This window comes from Hemitrygon akajei, chromosome 18 (assembly GCF_048418815.1).
Source record: "Hemitrygon akajei chromosome 18, sHemAka1.3, whole genome shotgun sequence".
Lineage (NCBI taxonomy): Eukaryota > Metazoa > Chordata > Chondrichthyes > Myliobatiformes > Dasyatidae > Hemitrygon > Hemitrygon akajei.
Window position 1 is genome coordinate 40,086,761 of NC_133141.1, and position 21,627 is coordinate 40,108,387.

The window sequence follows — 21,627 nt, forward strand, 5'->3', positions numbered from 1 at the left end:
GCATGGGCATTTGATGCTTCTGTTGCCATTTGCGCGATTTGTATTTTCATGCACAGGGGAGGGAGGGGGAAGGGTTTGATGTTCTTGTTGCCGTTTGCATAATGTATTTTTTTGTGTATGGGGTTGCAGGGGGCTGACGTTGTTCTTTGAAAGGCTTCCAAAGTTTTCTCTGTTTTGTGGCTATCTGGAGAAGACGAATCTCAGAGTTGTATACTGCATACATACTTCGATAATAAATGTTACCTTGAACCATTGAAACATACAGTGAAATGCATCATTTTGCATCGCCGACCAACACAATCCAAGGATAATGTTGGGGACAGCCCTCAAGTGTCGCCATACTTCCAGCACCAACATCCCATGCCCATAACTCACTAACCCTAACCGTACATCTTTGGAATATGGGAAGAAACTGGAGCACCTAGAGGAATCCCACACGGTCATGGGGAGAATGTACAAACTTCATACAGCAGCAGGAATTGAACCCCTATGGGTGATTACTGGCACTGTAAAGTGATGGGATTACCACTATGCTACCGTACCGCCCACTACTAACTAACAACCCTTGTGGAATGTGGAGAATATTTAAAAAATTGCAAAGTAACATTTGTAAGGTCACAGCACTCAAAAATGAATATATACCTTGCCACTGATTGAGCATCAGGGTAGCGACCAAGTAATGCCAAACATTCAGCTTTAAGGATTTTGAAGCGGTGACAGACAGGAGCAAACTCAAGGGCACGATCCATACAATATACAACCTGAGATAAGTCAAAGAGATATGACATAGGACACTGTGCAATTAGTTCTTTAATTTAATCAGAATTCAAAGGGAGTTTTGAAAGGCACAAGAATTATTTCAATAATTAAGACAGAACTAAGTGACGAACTCAAAAGGTTAAAGAAAAATCAGTCAAATATAGAGTAGGTAGAAGTGAATCAGAAAGAATTAAAACAGTGGGTGCATTTGCTTTCATAAGCCACATTTTGGTATTGAAGCATTGGAATAGAAATTTATCTTCAGTTGCAATGTGCTAAATCTCCAATACTGCAGTGGCTGTGAATTGGGCACTGGTTCAGAAATTTGATTCCAGTAACACTAATGGCTAAATTTTGAACAACATGCTGATGCTGCTATATTGGGTGTTTGGCACGTGACAGAGAACAAACTTCTAAGTAAAGGTTGACTGCAGCTTTATGGCAGGTTATACTAACCAGCTACAGAAAGCGTGCATTTTTTTTGTCAGAGTATGGGGAAGAATGCATTTAAGAGGTGATTAAACAGTTTAACCTTTTGAGTTCAAATCAATTAATTCTATTTTAGTAGCAATGGTTCAAAGGAAATTGTCTTATATCAACTTGCAAAGCCATCAACCAAATATTTCATTGAATTTTCACACATTTTTAGTTTCCCCAAATTTTCTTTTCTAAGCTGGATGCTTAGGTATTACCACATTAAAAAAATCTTTTAATTCCCAAGTTGTTACAAATTAATGTTTAATTCATTTCTATTAACATACTTATGAAGAAATGGAGGATTACCTTTCTGAAATCTCTTTTCCCAAAGTCAATTTCAGCTATTCTTTCATACTCCAATACTGCGTCTGCATTCTTCAACTAGAGACAGAACAGGACAGCTAAACTGAAGGTCCAGTACAATGTCAAATTTCTCAAAAAAAGCTCAACATTAAACCTGGGTTTGGAATAAGTTAGCTCTATCGTACAACATTAGGCAGCACAGTCCTGTGTGTCACCAGATTATGACGTCCAAATATTTTGTGTGTATAATAAAATAGGCCCAGAAGCACACAGGAGAGAAGTACTGGACAGAAGAAACAGAAGTCATCTGTCAGTGCTTAAAGTATATTTAAATACTTTTGTTTCAGTAAAGCCCAGAACCACCACCTTCATGTCCTTCTAACTCTTGCCTGTCAGATTCCTCTTAATCCCTTTTTGTTTAATATCAATATCCTCATATCCCTTCAAAACAATCAGCCTTCATAAAATTTATTTATTCTGCAGAAATTAAAATCAACTTGATATAACTACACAGGTCCCTGTACGATTTTTTTTCCGCAATGCAATTTGGCTTCTGCTTCAGTCTCAGCACCACTCTCCTTTAACAATCAAATTCACTTTGGAAAAGAATTTGATATCTTGCCCTATTTGAATTTGAATCAAGATTTTACAGTTTGCTGGCAGCAGGATTGATCTTAGGCTGCAGCTGTTAACACAATTCATCCTTCTATCTCCCCATTAGAATCATGTATTGTTGTTTGCTAAGTTAAGAAGTTAAGAGCTGGAGGTATTTATAAGAGATATGCTCCTTACCTCAGTGAGTGCCTGAGTGTTGTCACTTTCAAGTTCCAGAACTTTACAAAAACACCGGCGAGCGGCCATTGCATTCCCTAAGGAAAGATGACATTTCCCCTCTCGCAGGTGACCCTAAAGTTAGAACATAACTAGACTACTTAGCAGTGTTTGAAAAATCTGTAACATGAAGAACTGCTGACACAGAATAAAATCTGCTTTTGAAAGGTCTCCAACCCCCTCTTCACTTCTAAGTAGTAATGAAATTTGAAACCTAAAGGCAGAAATAGTTTTGTTGGTGTACATCAGAAACTCATGGAGAGGTAATGACATAAGCTAAGAAATTAAACAACAAAATCATGTCAGAATAAACTGGGGTTACCATGAGACCATCAATGAAATCTAATCATTAGTACATATCTAATTATTTATGCTATAAGTGTAATACCCTGGGAAAGGTTTCACTGCTAATGTAATGGGCCCGAGATAGTCTTCCCTAGATTTACGCAGCCAACAGAACTTGAGGGTTACATAAGTATTTGGAACCATGCACATTTCAGGCTATGTTTTTAATATATTCAGTTGCAGAATGAAGACACTGCTGGCAACAGCAGCATTTATTGTACATCCCTAACTGTCCTGGGTCATCAACTACATTGCAGGGCCTCGTATTATGTATAGGCCAAAGGGGGCAAGGATGGCAAATATCCTTCCCTAAAGGACATTAGTGAATCAGATGTTTTTTTTAGAAGACAATTTTGTGGATTTTTAGAAAATTACATAATTCCTTAGTTACCAGAATGGAATTTTAACTCGAGGCTTTGGAACAACAGTCCATAACTTTGGCTGCTAGTCCAATGACACAGACATTTTGTTATTGTAACTTGAACAATATATTAAGCTAGGATTTGTTACTGGGGATCTTTGCTGGAAAAGTGGGAAAAGTGAACTGATAAATTATGCATCTCAATATTTACATCTCTGAGAAAAGATAACAAAAGAATTGTGTCATGCTCTTCAGCAGAGTTACAATTAACAAGCATTGCTAGTTTCACTGTCTAAAGCAAACATGCGCATATTTATAAAAACGAGATCGATCCCAATATTTAAGCTCTAATTTGAATGTCTATGAAGACACATCTATATACTATTTATAAAAATTTAACAGATGTGACCTCCAATATCCTCAAAAGATACATTACCTTTTAAGGAAGTGTTTCAATACATTCCAAAAATAAAACAATTTACAATGATCTGGTTTAAGAGAACGCAAATATATTCAGAAGTCACACTTACTTCTGGGTTGTAAACCACCAAGTAGATTTAAAGGGAACAAATTTCTTTTATTTACCATGTGAAGCAGTAATGTAATGCCTACAAGTTCAATGGAAGTGTTTTATGTCATTTGGGGGATAAAAACAGGGGTTTCACCATCACACATAATTAAGTTTCAGACTGATCACCCATGACATACCTTCACAAAAGTATCATCCAACCTCACAGCTTGCTGTGCATCTTCAAGGGCCTCCCGGACTTTACCCATCATCATAAGAGTAGCTGCTCGATTACCATAGTAACTGGCATTTTTAGGGCAGGTATCTGGTTAAACAAAAGAATATTTGTTATTTTAGAAGAAATTCCACAATGCAGACTTTATATTAAAATCAACATTAATTTTAACCCACTTCATATAAATGTTGGTAAAGTACTCCATGAGCAATCTTTGAGACTATGTTGCTAATCATGAGACCATGTTGGAGTTTGGGGTGGGGGTGTGGCAGAGTTTAAAAGTTCTGCAAGAAAGAGCTAGTATCAATAATGGCAATAAGACCACTAAACTGATGCAAAACAAAATAAAAAGTTTATTAATTGTCATTCAGAGAAAAACTGCCTGTGCATTCTTGGCAAATGCAAATAAATGTGAACATGCCCTCTGAAATAACTCCACAATGCACACAGCTCAAGGCCAAGTAAGAATTGCTTATGATACCCATATCCAGTTAATAAATCTACTAATTGCAATAGTTTAGTCAGAATGAACTTTCACCATTTTGTGGAGATGTTAGGCACTTTTATTGAACTCCTGCTCTACAGAAATTACTGTTGGCCTACACAACGTCAATACCATTGTTAATTATGTATTACATAAACAGCTTTTAGTTCATGTTTGCCTGACACCCTCAAATTACTGTTCATAAAAACAAGTGGGTTTTCCATACCTGGAGGATGGGTAGGTAGGTGACAGGCAGCTGGTGGTAAAGCAGATGATCACCTTATTTGTCATATTATATAAGGGAGCAGCAAAAAACCTAAGTTTCACAAACTATTAATATTCTAGTGCTATTCTGAAAAGTAAGTTTGTAAAACTAACCAGAAGTCAAATGTTTTACAACATCCTATGCAGTTTATTTCTACCCGAGCTAGCATTATAGCATATTGTGTATTTTCTGAATAATATAAGAAAATATAGGAAGGTAAAAGCTGTATTTTGTGGCATTAAAATGCAAATAAACATATTGTGGCAAAAATAAAACCAGATTTAATAAGCCTCTGAGATGAAATTATAAAAACCACAGAGAAAGACAATACTAGTAGTTTGTGAAGTTTAGCAATAAAGTTTTTCAAATATATTTTTGCATATTTCTTTCTTTCCTTTCTTCTATTTGTTTTTCTTTCTGAATTTTTAAGTAGCAGCTGCCAGGAACTTTCTGTTACCTTGCACCAAAGTACATAGGCCAATTAACCAAAGGTGCCAACAGAATCAAGCCTGATCATACCATCTTCTAATTTTCATGCCTGCTTTTATCCCTGAGTAGTGATGAAATGAATGGTCCAAGGCACCTGAGGTCATTTGTACCCTTGTAGCTGTTAACCTTGTTTTACGATATTGAAAGTATCAAGGTAACTTGTTTTCATTTTCCCTGGGTTTAACAAACTCTTCTGGCATATTCTTCCTCAGATTCTGTGTTACATCTTCCTTGCCAATTAAGCTTAATTCAGATTAAAATTCAGGATCCACATAACAAATATATGTAGCCACAGTTTGTATATTTTAATAATTTTTGGATATTTTTCAGGTTTTGCTCAGTAGCCATTTTCGTATTAAATTGTCTCAAGACAAGTATGACATTACGACAAATTCCTAATTCCCATAATTTCTGCAATGTAATTCCATAAGAATTTCTCTTCAATCAGATATTACAAGTTGCACAAGTTCAATACAGCAGCCAACAAAGAGTAAAATTATCAAAATGAAACAGAGAGATGACCTTTTAATTTTATCAATTGATTAGGTTTTCATTTATAAATTATAGTTGAAAAGTAATAGTCCAGAGAACTGCAGTAGATAGTTTTAACTGAACACCAGCATTTAAAACATAACTGCTGTGTCCACTTAAAAAGTCTGCGAGTATCTCATGATTCGACACTAATGACAAAGTAATGGCTTAAACCATATCCTTACCTATTGCTTTTGTGTAATGATTGTATGCTTCATTGTAGTCTTTCTTCCCATAAAATTCATTTCCTATTTCTTTAAATGATTCGGCTCTTCTGCAAAATTAAAAAAAAAAGCTTTAATTTTATACATTAAATACATGTCAATGCTTTGTCATCAATATAATACATTCCACTATTGCCTTTCAATCATTCTGAAGAATTTTAAACATGCTTGAGATTTGAGTTACTCAACTAAATAAAATGCAGTACCTTGACCTGTGAAAGATGCCTATGACTTATCTGCACCTTTGAAATAGGCAACTGACTTCAAACTGGTTCATGAATGCCATCTGAGAAGGGAATCAAAGAAGAAGAATAGCCCTTAACTCAGCAGTGGAGTTATCAAGGCACCGTCTTTTGACTGTGTTTCCGTAGCAAGCTATTCCTGTTTTTACGAGGCTGAGTTGCTAGCTCAACACTCAACCCGACTTGGATTTGAACCAGGGAACCTTCGCTCCCGAGTCCGGTGCTGATATTATTGCGCCACCAAGCAGGACGGAAAGGAATCAGCCAGTCCTAAATTGTGCTCTCTAATAATATGGTTGACTTTCACATCCTCTTAAGAGCCCACATTTGGTTGCTGTGAAACAAACAAAAACTCCTGACCAACCAGTTTTCTCAGGGCAATCTAGAGATGGACAGTCTGACCTGTGGACCTCATGTCCAGGAACAGCTGACAAAGGAGTGAACAGATTAGGACCACAGGACTGAATCATCTGTAGCAATGGAAACCACTGGATCCACAAAGTTCTACGCTTCTAGACTTTTCCACACTGGTGGCAGAAACCATCAGAAACATTTTACAATTTGCAAAACAGCAATTCTATGATTAAGAACAGCCAAGTTCTTCTTTCCCTCTGGCAGACAGTGTGTGTTAGGGCTTTTCAAGGATTGCACAACACTTCGAGAAGATACCAAAAAAATTAATTCCAATCATATTGCATTGAAGGCACTAGACCCAAATCCCAAATGAGGCACACGAGATTTGTCCTTGAATGTTCAGCCAGTCTGCAACCACTTCCAAAAAAAATGATGGAATTGTCTGATACTCAAGGAGCAGAGTTGAGAAATGAAAATGAAAGTTAAAAATCTGAAATTGAAACAAAAATTGCCATGAATTTGTGAATACATCAGCACCAAAATGAAAAGGTAGATTTACAGTACATCTCAAGTGACACCACCACCAGCAAAGCTCATGAACTGTTGCATCTATTTTAGAATATGATTCATATTTCCAGCAAATTCTCTGTCAAGGAGAAAGTAATGGGAAAGAATGTGAACATAGCGATAATTAACATGCTTACAGAGGGGCACATTAATGACATAAATATGAAACACAATGGAAGCTGAAAAGAGAAATGTCCCAAAAAAGACTTTCGAAAGGTAGCCTTAATTATCAGTTCATAAGCACAGCAAGATATCTGGGTGAAGTCATTCAAATACCACAGAGTATGTGCGTCCTTGACAAGTGCATGAAATACCAAAAAGCTCCATCTATACATAGAAAGAGTAACATTAGAAGTTATTCCTGCAATTCCAGACTCCTAAATGGATTAGTTGATGATAAAACTACCTGCCAAATGAAACACTCCTCATTTAAGTGACTCCTTCTAGTAGTCCTATATTTGTTCCCAATATGGCATTGACAAAATATTGAAAACACACGACGCCAGCCCCATTTTCGTCACAGCTATTACAAGTAAAGACAGCAAACAATTGATCTGTAAGTCACTTTGTTTTGCAAAACTGTGGCACATAGTGTAGTGGCTAACACATTCGCTTTATAGCTGTCGCTGTCTGTACATTCATCTTGTGACCACATGGGTTTGCTCTGGGTGTTCTGGTTTCCTCCCACATTGGTTAGGGTTACTGAGATGTGATCCTGCTATGTTGGCAGCAGAAGCGTGGCGACACTTGTGGGCTGCCCCCAGCACAACCTGCAAAACGACCCATTTCACTGTGTTTTGACGTACATGTTTTGAAGCTGATCTTAATTATGGATTTAAAAATGACATTCAAAGAAATAAGTTATGCTGGTTATGGGTTTAATCACCAGATGCAATATCTCAGGCAAACTGGATCTGATCAGTGTGGGTTGCTTTTAGTGCCACACTTGATTTTTTAACACTTCAGCAGCTGTATCTTTTATTTTGTGGTTCTATAAATTAAAATATTACTTCGTGGGAGAATTGCCCTCATTAAAAGGAGCATTCAGTCAAAGGGAACACACATAATCAACAGCAAGAACCCAGAGCCTGTCTTTGATGGATGCAGATTTCAAAGACATTTTTAACTTTATGAGCACGTTATTAACTGCTGACACATAGGTCTTCTGTGGTCAACAGCACTGAAATAAAGATGTTAATCTCCCAGGATTTATCTGCAGCATGGGTATTTAAGATTTGTTTGACACAATTGATTCACAATTGTGCTGCCACATAGGCCATTCAATGCTCTGGTGTTTTGAGTCATGGCATTAAGCTGTACTATGACAAGAGGACATTTGATACACCCAGAATCCAGAAGAATTGCCTTCCAATGAATCTGTTGGAGCCTAACCAAAGTGATATTGCCCAGAACTCTGTGTACAAGCCGTTGCTGCAACATCTCTTGAAAGTACTTGTGGTTATTAATCGCATCTGTTTCTATCTGAAATATATCTGTGAAGTGCTCTAGGATGTTTCTTTAAAGCAGTCGCAAGTTTAAGTGGTTGTGATTAAATTTCCTACTCTGGAGTACTTCAGTACTACCTAAACACAACCACTACTGCATTCTCTCAAACTGACAGCCAAATTCTTGTAACTAATTCTGAATGTTCACGAAGTTGATCCAGGGAACTACATGGACAGACTGAGAAAGAATGCAATGCCTGATTTGGCTCAGGAGTCAGAAAGTTACAAGTTCAAATCCAAGACTAATCTAGGCTGACATTTCAACACAGCACTAAGCAAGCATGCAAGAGATCCAACAGTGCTTTTCAAAGTGCTTCTCTAATGTCCTGACTAATGTTTCAATCAGCACCAAATCAAATTTTCTTCTCATTTATTTAATTGCTGGCTGTGGGACCTTGCTAAAAACAAAGTGCATTTACCTATATTTTCCCCTGAGAAATAACCCAAAGTTGTGAGAAACATTATGCAACTTTCATTCCATCAAAAATCTTGAAAAGACTGTGAAAAGGTAAATTAACAAGAGACCCAAATTTCCAATATAGAATTTACTATGTTATGTGCACCTTACTTAGCAGCCCAACTTGGCAGTCACACTAACACACTTCTGTCATGGCTTCCTAGGTTCCAGAAACCACAAATCTTCAGAGGTAACATATTCTGGGGGACACACAAAGCACTGGAGGAACTCAGCAGGCCAGGCAGCATCTATGGAGTGAAATAAAGATTCTGCCTGCCTGATCAGCTGCGTTCTTCCAGTATTTTGTTCTTACTCTAGATTTCCAGCATCTGCAGAATCTCGTGTTTATGAAATTAACCTGCCCTTCAGTTCCAAAGACACTGCCTGACCTGCTGAGTTCCTCCAGCATTCCTCTGTGTGTTGCTCTGTCCTTCCTTCCCACGAGCGAAGACATCCAATCACTGAGTAATGATAAAGAGTAAAATGCAAACAGCAAGTTCCAGTTTCTAATTTCATGTGGCTGTTTTTGTGAAAATCACTAGTGATTTTCAACTAAATTCTTAAATTATGGTGGACAGAATTAATACACCGAATATATCATAAATAACCCTGCTCACAATGAAAATTTTTTTAATCGTTTAAAAACAACATTGCAATGGATGAAACATTTGTGACATTTACCGGGAGCGTTGCAGACAGAGGGCCCAAAGCATTGTTGAGGATCACTACCACCTGTCCTACAATTTCTTTGACCCACTACCATCCAGAAGGAGGTACAGAAACATCAGGACTAGGACTGCCAGACAGGGTAATGGCTTCTTCCCTCAGGCCCTGTCACCACTGAGGTATTGTCACTAGGACAGTGAGCTGTTTACCATACTGTTTACCTGTGCTGTGATGCATTTTGAATTATATTTCATTAACTTATTTGTAGTATAATATTTTGGTTTATGTGCTGTGTGTGATACATGTTGTCTGGGTTCACCGTGGTGTGGAGGAATGTTGTTTTGTTTGGTTATATATATGTACAGTCAGATGACAATCAACTTGAACTTCTTCCGCTACCTGCTACAATCAGCAGTGGATGTGTGATCAACTCTCACCAGACTTCATTTATCATCAATTCCGCATTTAATTCTGCAATGAACACAGCCAGCCCTCCGTATCCGCGAGGGATTGGTTCCAGGACCCCTCGCAGATACCAAAAAAAACCAAGGATGCTCAAGTCCCTTATTCAACCTGTCACAATGCAGTGGACCTTAGGACCCAGTGGAACCCCAGACCTTATTTAACCTGTCTCAGTGCGGTGGACATTAGGACCCGGTGGCGCACTTCTGAATCTGCAGTGTTTCTGTTCACGAAAATAATCACGATCACGATTGAAAATAAAGTGGGAATAATAAAGTGATCGGAAAGAGGTGAAACGCCATCGGTCATTGGAAAACTGTTAGGCTACAGTCGGTCAACGATCGGAACAATTTTAAAGGATGAAGTGAGAAAGCCCCTGCCCCGATGAAAGCTACAATTATTACTAAGCAACGCAGTGGTTTAATTATTGGGTTTTGGGTTTTTGATCCTCCACATCAACCAGGCACGGATGGAAAGCACGCTCGGGAGCGATCTGTCACTGGATCGAACTCCGGAACTTCCGTTCCCTAGCTTGGCACTGAAACAAATGTTCATAAGTGTTTTATATGCATAGAAAGGTAAAATATATACTATATACTAAGACAAACGTTTGACTGATGCTAAATAATACCAGATGTACCTGTTTCGACTTACTTAGTAAGAGAGCTTTCGATTTTTTTTCAATCCCGATCCATGATAACCTATGCGCATCCTCCCGCATACTTTAAATCATCTCTAGATTACTTATAATACCTAATACAATGTAAATGCTATGTAAAAATAGTTGTTATACTGCATTGTTTAGGGAATAATGACAAGAAAAAAAGTCTGTACATGCTCGAACAACAAGTGCTGGAAGAGCACTTCTGGGTTTTCGCGATTCGCGGTTGGTTGAATTCGCGCATGCGGAACTCGCGGATAAGGAGGGCCGACTGTACTAGCAAAATGAGTGACAATCCAATGGCACTACAGTCCAAAAACAATCGAGTAAACTCCAAATGATTTTGAAAATTTGCAGAACTAAACCCTTGTTAAACCAGGGGCTATTTGCATTCACCATCTCTTCTATCATATTAATTAAAACATGTTTTCTCAGAACTGTAAGTGAATTATAATATACATGTTTATACAACATTTTTCCAAAACACTCCTTCCAAGCCAACAGTAAAACCCTGCTCACTTGTCCCCTTAATTATCTAAATTATTGTTTAGTATCTCAATGCCAGTCAAAGCAGGAGCAAAATGTTCCTCCATTCAGGCCATCCCAAGTTATGAGCACCCAACTTCTGGACACCCACACATACAAATGACCTCCTATAATATTATTAAATTCTAAAGTCCAATGTTCATTCCTATGAGTGACAGAACTAGTTTCCTCCACCCTCGCTCCATTTCAGTAATTGTGTTTAACAGCCCTGTGTTTTTGATGCCTTTCTTTACAATACTACAGAAATATAGTCACCATAGAGTGATTTTTGTGTATTTTCTCACTTGTAGACAAAATCAACTTAAGGACATCTATAAAACCCACTGATTTACACAGGGACAGCCAATAATTCCTTAGATGATTAATGACAAACATGTTACAGATTTGAACATCCCCAGAAATAGCCCAGATTTTACATCTGATGGCAGGATTCTAAGTAAAATAAATTAGATATGTGATGATTAATTTTATTAACTACTCTGATAATTAAAAAGATTATGTTCTATTGCACAAATTGAGAGAACATGTTAAAGATATCCTGCATTAACCAACTCATATTACTCATTTACAAATTTACTTTTGTAAAACAAAATTAAGTTTGTCTGAATTGTAATTCCTTGATTCTCTTCCACATATTTCAGCTTCTATCTTACGTATTATTTTGTGCTTTGTTTATTGTTCCTTCCCAGTCTGCTTTCTGACAGAATCCATCAGTTTAACTAACTACTCATTTAGCTTGACATCAATGTTGCTAATGTTCTCAAATTTAATCTTGAGCATTACTATGTAAGAAAATGAGAAACCCAAGTCAAAAGATCAATAGATCTTGGTGCAGTTTTCTTCAGATCAGGTGCAATTACTATCACTTCACCTCTGAATGTAATGTCAAGACCCTGTCTTTATATCTACCTCGTCAAACAGCTTTACAGTGCAAGGATGTCCATCCAATTACCCTTCAGCTTTTCCTTTCCCCAAAAGAACAGCTACAAGGGAAATATAGTTATAAATCTCTTAGCTGTGGTTTTTCTTTGCAGCATGTAATTAGGAATTAAGTGATTTGTTGGAAACTAGTAAGCAAGTGTCCACAGTGCAGCATAATGTTTTGAGAAGACCTGCAAATAAATGTAAGTTCAAGTAGCTGATTTGCTAGTAAAACTGCAGAGAACATAGGAATAAGTGGTAAGTAATTTTATCTCTCAGTGTGAATGGGAACAGTTTGAAAACAAGATAGAGAAAAGAATGTAGGAGCCACAAAATGCTGAGCAGGAAGACAAGCCTGTGAGGTCAGACTGTGTATGTCCATTCCCAGAGGGGAAAAAAAAAGGAGCATAAAACAGTCATCGGCTAAGTCAGTATCACAGGTGGATGACTGATACAGACAGCAATCTAGTTGCATTAAATTGTAGAATTCAGTATGAGTCCAGAAGGTTGCAACATGCCTGGACAGAAGATAAGGCACTATTCCACAGCTTGCACTGGACATCCTTGTAACAGAATGATGGGTTACAGTGGGAGAGGGATGGGAAATTAAACTGGTAGGTAATGGGTCGCTCATGGTCAGCCCTGCAGACTGAGGGCAGGCACTTCACAAAGCAACCACTGAATTTGTGTTTGGTTCCTCTAAAGCAGAGGGGGCCAGTTTATGAACATTTAATTCAATACACTAACTTGGAAGAGGTGCAAGTGAATCATTGCTTTACATGGAAACACTCTTTGGGTTCTTGAATGGTGCAAAAAGAAGAGGCAAGTGTTACATAGCCTGCAGTTGCAAGGGCAAGTATCTAAGGCAGGTGGCTGGTGGGGATGCAAAAGCATACCACAAAGTTGCAAAGGGTATGGTCCCTGTGAAATAATGAAAGGAAGATGACACAAATAGTAGAGAATGATCTGTTAAATATGATAAACAGATCTCCAGTATCTGTAATTAGCTTGCTTTTCAAGTATTTTCTCAAGTTTCCAATTCTGAAGAAAGGTCTCTGACCTGAAACTGTTTCTCTGTTCAAACATGTTTTCTCACTTATTGTGTATCTCAGGTATTATTTTATTTTTAAAGATTAATTCAAAGTTCATGTTTCAGATTGCAAAATCAGAATCAGGTTTATTATCACTGGCGTGCCTTTGATATTCCCAGAACAGCAGCTCCTCAAAACCTAACTAATCATTACTGTGTTTTCTTGTCATCTTTTACATCGGCCTCATGTTAGCAAGCTGAGTTTTCAGATCCCTGCCTAAATATATTCAATATAGAATAATCAGATAGCTGGAATGCTCCTCCATAAGTCAATATTATAAGAAACATACACAGACAAATTCTATTCTACCAAAATTCTACTAAACAGCTACATAAACTACTATTTTCATCATTTAACCAGCATAATCAGATTCTTGTGTAACTCATACAGACCAACTACATGAGAAATTGGAATTATTAAAAGAACTAAATTCAAAAGTTTATAATAATGACTTCTATGCATATAAAACACTTAAGAAACATATGCATTTCAATAATTAAACCACTGTGCTGTTTACTAATAATTGTAACTTTCATCAGGGCAGGGGCTTTCACATGCTCCATTATTTTCACTTTATCCTTTAAAATTGTTCCGATTGGTGACTGACTATAGCCTAACGCTTTTCCAATGACGTTTCACCTCTTTCCAATCGCTTTATTATCTCCACTTTATTTTCAATCGTGATCATTCTCCGTCAACGGAATAGAAACACTGCTGGCGGCGGGACCTGAGCTCCACCGGATCCTAAAGTCCACCGCACTGAGACAGGTTAAATAAGGGACTTGAGCATCTGCGTTTTTTGGTATCTGCCGGGGGGGGGGGGGTCCCAGAACCAATCCCCTGCAGATAAGGACTGTACCCAGTGAGTTGACCTCCACAGTCAGGAGTTAATGAGTAACAAGTTCCACAGATTCATCACATTAGAACCACGAAGAATACTAAGTCAATGATTAGCAATGAGATTGCTTGTTGTGGGTTTACTGAGCAGTGAGTTGAGTGTGCTTGAATTCTCAAAAAGAGATGAGATTAGTTATATAATTATAGTCCACAAGGAGCTCCATCCAAAAGCAAAAAGGGGAAAAAAACATTGATTTGCTAATAACTCTTAACATTGGGTAATATGCATGTTATGAAATACAATGGGCTCAGTTGGTAGCACTCTCATATAAATCAGAAGGTGGAGTGTGTTAACACTGTGTTAACTTATTTGGATGACACACACCATGCAACCCCAATTATCAACAAGGACAAACAAAAATTGAGAGAACTCTAAATTCTTCTCTCCCTCTGACATCCAAGCCTAAGGCTTTCAACTAAAAGCAGGGATCAACTTGTGGCATCACTTGAACTCTATGACTCAGTTTTACACTGAGTGATACGCAAACTCAAAGCAATGAGGGCATTCAAGAATAAAATGCCTTTAGCATGAAATCAGTGTGCAACCATTTGCCACCACAGCAATCTGGGAAGAATTTTCAGAAATGGAATACTGTATATTGCTCCCAAATGGATAAGGTTATCAATATAACTTTATGCTTCAAGTCAATTATCTATTAAAATTAAAAACCTATAAATGAAACTTAAAAGGTGTCACACATCTAAATGCTTAAAAATTAAGATCTTTAGTGTTGATTGAATTCATCCAATAGTGTTGAGAGAGCCCTTTGCCTACTTCAGTTTCAAAGAGAATGCTGCAATTTACTTAAGCCCATTTTAACTCTACAGAAACAAGTAGAAACTCATTTTGATAGGACATTTCAGTGAAAAAGAATGCTTTCCAAAACAACTGAATGGTTGAAAACTACAAAGAATTACTTACTGAATCAAGGCCGTTTGTTGGTAAATCCCAATGTAAACATCTCTAACCATTCACTCCTGTATGTACTTTTCACTACCTATATACTAAATCTTTCTATACAGTGAATGTCAGGGCCCTCCAGGGTGTTGTAGAGCGGAGGCCGAGGACCCTAAATGTTCTTCCAGCAGATTGTTTGCTAATACAATTACAAAGTTTCCAAAAGCTGGTGACACAGGTAGATAGGGTGAAGGAAGCGTATGGCAGCACACAGAAAATGCTGGAGAAACTCAGCAGGCCAGGCAGCATCTGTGGAAAAAAGTACAATCAACATTTTGGACTGAGACCCTTTGGCAGGACTGGAGAGAAAAACAATGAGAAGATATAAAAGGTGGGGGAAGGGAAGGGAGAGAGAAATACAAGGTGATAAGTGAAACCGGGAGGGGGAGGGATGAAGTAAAGGAACTGGGAATTTGATTGGCAAAAGAGGGCTAGAAAGAGAAGGGAGGAGCCCCAAAGGGAAGCGATGTGCAGGCAAAGAGTCAAGGTAAGAGGGAGGAAGGGAGATGGGGAATGGTGAAGGAGGGAGCATTACTGGAAGTTTGAGAAATTGATGTCCATGCCATCAGGTTGGAGGCTACCCAGACGGAATACAAGGTGTTGTTCCTCCAACCTAAGTGTGGCCTCATCGCGACAGTAGAGGAGGCGATGGAATGACATAACAGAATGGGAATGGGACGTGGAATTAAAATGGGTGGTCACTGGGAGATCCCACTTTTTCTGGTGGATGGAGCATAGGTGCTCGGTGAAGTGGTCTCCCAATCTGTGTTGGATCTCACCGATATACAGGAGACCACACCGGCAGCACCAGACCCCAACAAACTCACAAGTGAGGTGTTGCCTCACCTGGAAGGACTGTTTGAGGTCCTGAATGGTAGTGAGAGGGAGGAGGTGTAGGGGCAAGTGTAACACATGTTCTGCTTGCCAGGATAAGTGCCAGTGAGATCAGTATCATTGGGGAGGAAGCGTATGGCATGCTTGCCTTCATCAGTTGAGCAATGAATACCCATTGGGTGAAGACATTTCTCCTGACGTCAGTTCTAAATGGTATACCTTGTACCCTGAAGCTGTGACTCCTGGTCCTGGCCTTTCTAACCATCAGCAACACCATTCCTGTTTTTAGTCCTGATGAAGGATCTCAGCCCAAAACATCAACTGTTTATTCCCCTCCCTAGATGTTGCCTGACTTGCTGAGTTCCTCCAGCATTTGTGTGTTGCTCAGGATTTCCAACATCTGCAGAATCACTTGTGCCTAGTTCATGTAGTCCTGTTAGAAATGTCTAGGTTTCTGTGAGATGATCTCTCATTCTCCAGTATTCCAGTTACTGTAGGCCAATATCAAATCAATCTCTCCTCAAACATTAAATGTGTCATCCTGGTAATCAGCCCAGTAAAAATTAGTTGCAATTTTTATTATGGCAGGAATTTCTTTGCTCAAGGAGACCAAAATGCATACAAAGCCCCAGGGTCTCATCAAGACATCCTTGCTCCAGTCCTTAGATCTTCCTGCAATGAAGGTCAACATACCATATGCTTTCTTAACTACTTGGTACACCCGAATGCTCATTTCACTGGGCAGCAGGCAAGGACACTTGGGCTTCATTGTACATTCCTCTTCCCGCATCTACCTTTGATTTAGAACCAAAATGGATAACCTTACATTTATGCACATTGAACTGCATCTGTGATGCATTTGTCCACTCATTCAACTTGTCCAAATCACTTTGGAACCCCTTTCCATCCTCTTTTCATATTCCCCAGCTTTGTGTCATTTGCAAATCTGCAGGAGTTACATTTACTTCCCTCATCCAAATCATCGATAAATATTGTAAACAGCAGAGCTCTAATCACTATTATGGCACTTCCTTTCTGCATTCAGAAAGAGACATACTTACTCCTCATGTTTCCTTTCATTCAAGAAATGTTCAATCAATGTTAGTTTATTACACCACCCCCATAAAGTATTTAATTCCCTTATCTATTCTACTAGGTACATCATCAAAAGAAAACTAGCAGATTTCCCTTGCTAAACCAATACTGCGTTCATGCAAAAACATAAGATGCAGATGCTGGAAATCCAGAATAAATTTCCCTCCATACATAGTATCTGACCTGCAGAGTTCCTCCAGTATTTTGTGTGCGTTACTTTGACTTTATTCAAGCCTGATATGCTTTACAAGTGTCCTGTTTATATTAAATGCCAGCATAATAGCATCTTTTATAATAAATGCTAGCATAATGCTAGGGTAATAGGACCATATTTGTATTCCCTTTTTTAAAAATATTGTTATATTTACAACCCTTCACCCTGCTTAGAGTTCAAACAATTTTGAAGGATGATCACCAGAGCATTCAGTTTCCAGGATATTGTGGGGTACAGAATATCAGATTCTGAGGATTTGTCAAACTTTACCTTCATTATTTCCCCCAACACTACTTCCTTAGTAAAGATTTCCTCAAGTTCCTCCCATTTGCTAGATTTTTGGTTGCCTGTCTTCCTGGAGTTATACAGCATAGAAACAGGCCCTTTGGCCTGACTTGTTCATTCTGTCCAAGTTGCCTGCCTGAGCAAGTCGTTCTTTGTGATGGAGCCAAAATGTGTTTAAGTGCTCAGCAACTTTCTTATCCACAATCATAGCTCCTACTTCCCCATTACTGACTGCATTTGACTTCACTAACATTTTTTTCTCCACATAGTTCTAACAGATTTTAAAGTCAATTTTTATGTTCCTTGCCAGTTCTCACAATCCATCTTCTTCACCAAGAATCATCCACAAAACTGATAATTCCTCTTTTCTCATTGGACTATACTCAGTCTAGAAACAGCCTGTTCTCTAATTAGTTCAAAGTATTGGTCCAAAATAAATAAATCACCAGGAATTCTTCCTCCACAATATTACTGCTAATTTACTTTGTTCAGTTGTAAGTTGAAGTTACTCCTAAGTATAGTTGAATTCTTGTTCTATATATTTCCAATTTCTTGTGCATTCCCTCTCTCTCATCACCACTGTAGCTTGGGGACCCATAGACAACCAAATCAAATAAATAGTCTTTGACATTTCTCTTGTGATCACAAGACCCTCCTGGATATTAATAATACAAGATGCCACAGGCGTGTTTCCCTTGTTTGGTGGTAAGACAGGCAGCGTGGCAGCTGCATAGCCTTGGTTGTGGCGAGGACCAAACCTCGAGCTGTAGACTTGCCTGCTGCTGCAGCCCAAGAGAGGAGACAACAGAGGCAGTGTAGTGTGGCGTCAGTGCTTGATTGGGGGCTGGCCTCTCCCGTCAGTGCTTCTCTCCAGTGTTTGATCAGTGGAACAGGCTGGATTGTCTGGAACTGTACCATCAATTTTAAAGATTCAAAGTGCATTTACCCTCAAAATATGGATAAATGATACAACCTTGAGATGTGTTTGCTTACAGGCAGTCACAAAGCAAGGAACCCAAAAGAGCGCAACCCCCCAAGGGAAAAAAAAATCATGAAAACAATAGAAGTGAGCAACAGCAACAAATTTGTGGGACATGGTGTACAGGGTCTTGGACTATATATGGTTTTTTTGCTTGCTATTTTGAATGTGCTGTGAATGTTTCACACCTTGGACCCAGAGAAACACTTGTTTGGCTGTATGGTTGAATGATAATTAAACTTTATTTGATTTTAATTTGATTTGAATGTGTGTAAATGCTCTGCACAACAAGGCACAATACCTTTAGACTCTTTATTATACTATTAGCCCTCTTGCCATATTTCCCTTTGCTTTTCAGTTCTCTCCTTGTTTCCTTTTTCTCTACCTCCCTGTTCAAGTTCCTTTTCTCCTGCCATTTTAGTTTTAAGCACAGTCCCTCTTCTTGGACCGCATTAGCAAACACACACCCTTCCCACCATGAGGATATCTGTCCTGATCCTGTCCAGTTTATATTAGTTGCAAATTTCCCAGAATCCTAATGCCTCTAAAATTTTCAGTCTCAATTTTTTCCAAGTTTTACCCAGTATGAACATCCTTTTTGCCATTGGGGGTGGGTGGTAGAGGAAAAGGAAGAACTTGGAAAAATGTTCAAATTTTCCAGTATTTTACTGTCATATAACCTGTTCTTAATGCTGTTTAGGTAGTCTATCTTGCCGCATTTTCCCCAGCTCCTCCATTAAATAATTTCATGAAATGCCTTGGGTTGAGGATGTCCTTCACACCATCAAATCATCTAAGTCAATAAAGAAATTCTGATTTAGGAAATGTGGCACCACAACAAGGTGAAGATAACTTATTTTTATGTTAACTGATGGGTAAACATCGGCTGGGATAGCACAAACTCCTTTGCCTTTCTTCAAAAAAGTGCTGTAAAATCACTGACATACAACTGAGGGAGCAGATACGCCCCCCACTTAACATCTCATCCAAAGGGAGCATTACCAACGCTACAACACTCCTCATGTACAATTCTATGTTCAAGTCACTGGAATGGAATCTGAACCCATAACAAGCAGATTCAAAGGTGAGAGTGCCAATGGCAAATCACAGCAACATTTTTATCATCTTAAGTACTTCAATATATTTCACAAAAGGCTTTAGTATTCTAATATCTGACCAATTCTAATTTTAAGACAGTGATCCTGGTGTAATATCCAAATAAAAAGATATTTGACTGGAATAAATTGTAGAAATGTATAATATATACATTTATAAATGCATATAATAGTGGTATTCTTTATTTGAGAACATTATATCTAAAGGGAAAGTAGCTACTTTAAACACCAGAAAACAAAAATCCATAATATTAATGAGTAATCTTTGGCTGCAGCATAGCCCAGAACATTTTGATCACATGCACTAATCAAATTAATCAATACAGAACTATCAGGGAATTAGAGCAGTCTTCTCAGGCGGTGTACAATACTGATGTATGAAAAATACAACTGGTATATTAATATCTGATGTGTAAGCGGAATGTTCTAGACTTTCATGGAAGCACCATTCCTGTTTCCTTCCTGAGGCAAAATTCCACGTGGGTAGTGTCAGCACCAGAAAGAACCACGTTGTTTTTGATCCCCAAGTCTCAGTAATGAATGTTTTAGAAATTATAAACTCTGACTGAATTATCGGAGTAGTTCTTACATACACAAATTACTATTAGAATCTACCGTCCAATATGAACATAAAGGGCAGATACAATTGGACACTACCTCACTATTTCTGTTCTTGCACGTTTTTAAAATCTATTTAATATACGTAATTGATGTACTTGTTTATTATTAATATATTTTATTATAATTTTTCTCTGCTAGATATGTATTGCATTGAACTGCTGAGTAACAAATTTCACGTCACATGCCGGTGATAATAAACCTGATTCTAATTTTGAACTACTAGGTTTTAAAATAAAAGTGCTCAAGCAATAGAAGGACTTCCCGTCGAAAATTCTAATTCAAGTTTCCGTTTAAATGAATACTCGTGGTTGGTGAATATTATTTTCGGTCAAATCCCAACCTTCAGTTTCACTTAACGACCGAGGCCCAAGTCTTGGGTCCAGCCTCGGACTTTCCTCCCGACAACTGTTGTTTCCAGATCTATTGGAAGCAGTCGGTTTCTCGGGTGAGCTTCGAACTGCTCGTTCCAGGGCCTGCAGCCTCTCCGATACACAGTATCGTCGTTAGGCCGCGACTCTCGGACCGCGTTTCTACTCGAGGCCGAGGCTCGCTGCCGGCGGCCTAGCTTTCCATATTCCCATCTCCTGCCGCCAACACCCGCCGGACTTCCCCTTTCTCCCAACCTTCCCGTCTATGTTACCTCTCTGCCTCCGCCTCCGACATCACATCGGACTCGGAAACCATCGCCACATCGCAATCACCGGTCGCCATTTCTTAGCACCTGTAACCGGGCACCGGCTTCCGGAACAAGAAGGGGGCCGCCCAGGGGCGGGCCAAGAGGAGCCCTCGGGAGTACCTCGCCCTGCACTAGTGCCAGGGATAAGTGCTGCCACCGGTACTGGCAGCGGGGTACTGCTGCTGCCGGCAGTGGAAAAGATTCTCTGCAATGCTACCGAACACTGGCAGTGGTAGAATCAATTCTTAGAGCAGTGGCCATGGTAGACATCAATTCTTTTAGCGCTGGCAATGGTTGATGTCAATGCTGGCAGCACAGGCAATGACTGATATCAATACAACCAGCACTAGCAATAATTTTCATTGAAGGTGCTAGCACTGTCAATGATTGGCATCAATAGGACAGGCACTGGCAATTATTCTCATTGAAGATTCCAGCACTGGCAATAATTGACATCAATACTCCTGGCATTGGCAATAATTGACTTTAATACTCCCAACACTTGTTGTGGTTGACCACAATACAGCCTGTTGTGATTGAAAGGACTACATAGAATCCAGAGTTTTAGGTGTAACATGTCTTTATTCATTCTTTATTCAGATTGGGAGGCAGATTTTGGAAAGGTGCAAAAATAACAGGGTTGTTATCATGGGTGACTTTAACTTCCCT

General features: G+C 38.8%; 1 protein-coding gene across 2 annotated transcripts in view; it reads right to left on the reverse strand.

Annotated features, from left to right (window-relative positions):
* dnajc7 (DnaJ (Hsp40) homolog, subfamily C, member 7) overlaps positions 1 to 21,058 on the reverse strand; it is a 46,811-nt gene extending 25,753 nt beyond the window's left edge. Inside the window, exons 1-7 of one of the 2 annotated variants that reach the window (XM_073071465.1) lie at positions 20,923 to 21,035; positions 9,327 to 9,398; positions 5,774 to 5,862; positions 3,785 to 3,909; positions 2,332 to 2,445; positions 1,543 to 1,617; positions 643 to 761 (exon numbers count right to left, since the gene is read on the reverse strand). In XM_073071465.1, coding sequence (XP_072927566.1) covers positions 643 to 761; positions 1,543 to 1,617; positions 2,332 to 2,445; positions 3,785 to 3,909; positions 5,774 to 5,862; positions 9,327 to 9,398; positions 20,923 to 20,993 — 665 coding nt within the window. In that variant the 5' untranslated portion in view covers positions 20,994 to 21,035. Of the gene's footprint in view, positions 1 to 642; positions 762 to 1,542; positions 1,618 to 2,331; positions 2,446 to 3,784; positions 3,910 to 5,773; positions 5,863 to 9,326; positions 9,399 to 20,922 lie in introns of both variants that reach the window. The other variant, XM_073071466.1, reaches the window with a different exon arrangement.
* Positions 21,059 to 21,627: the final 569 nt, after the last annotated feature.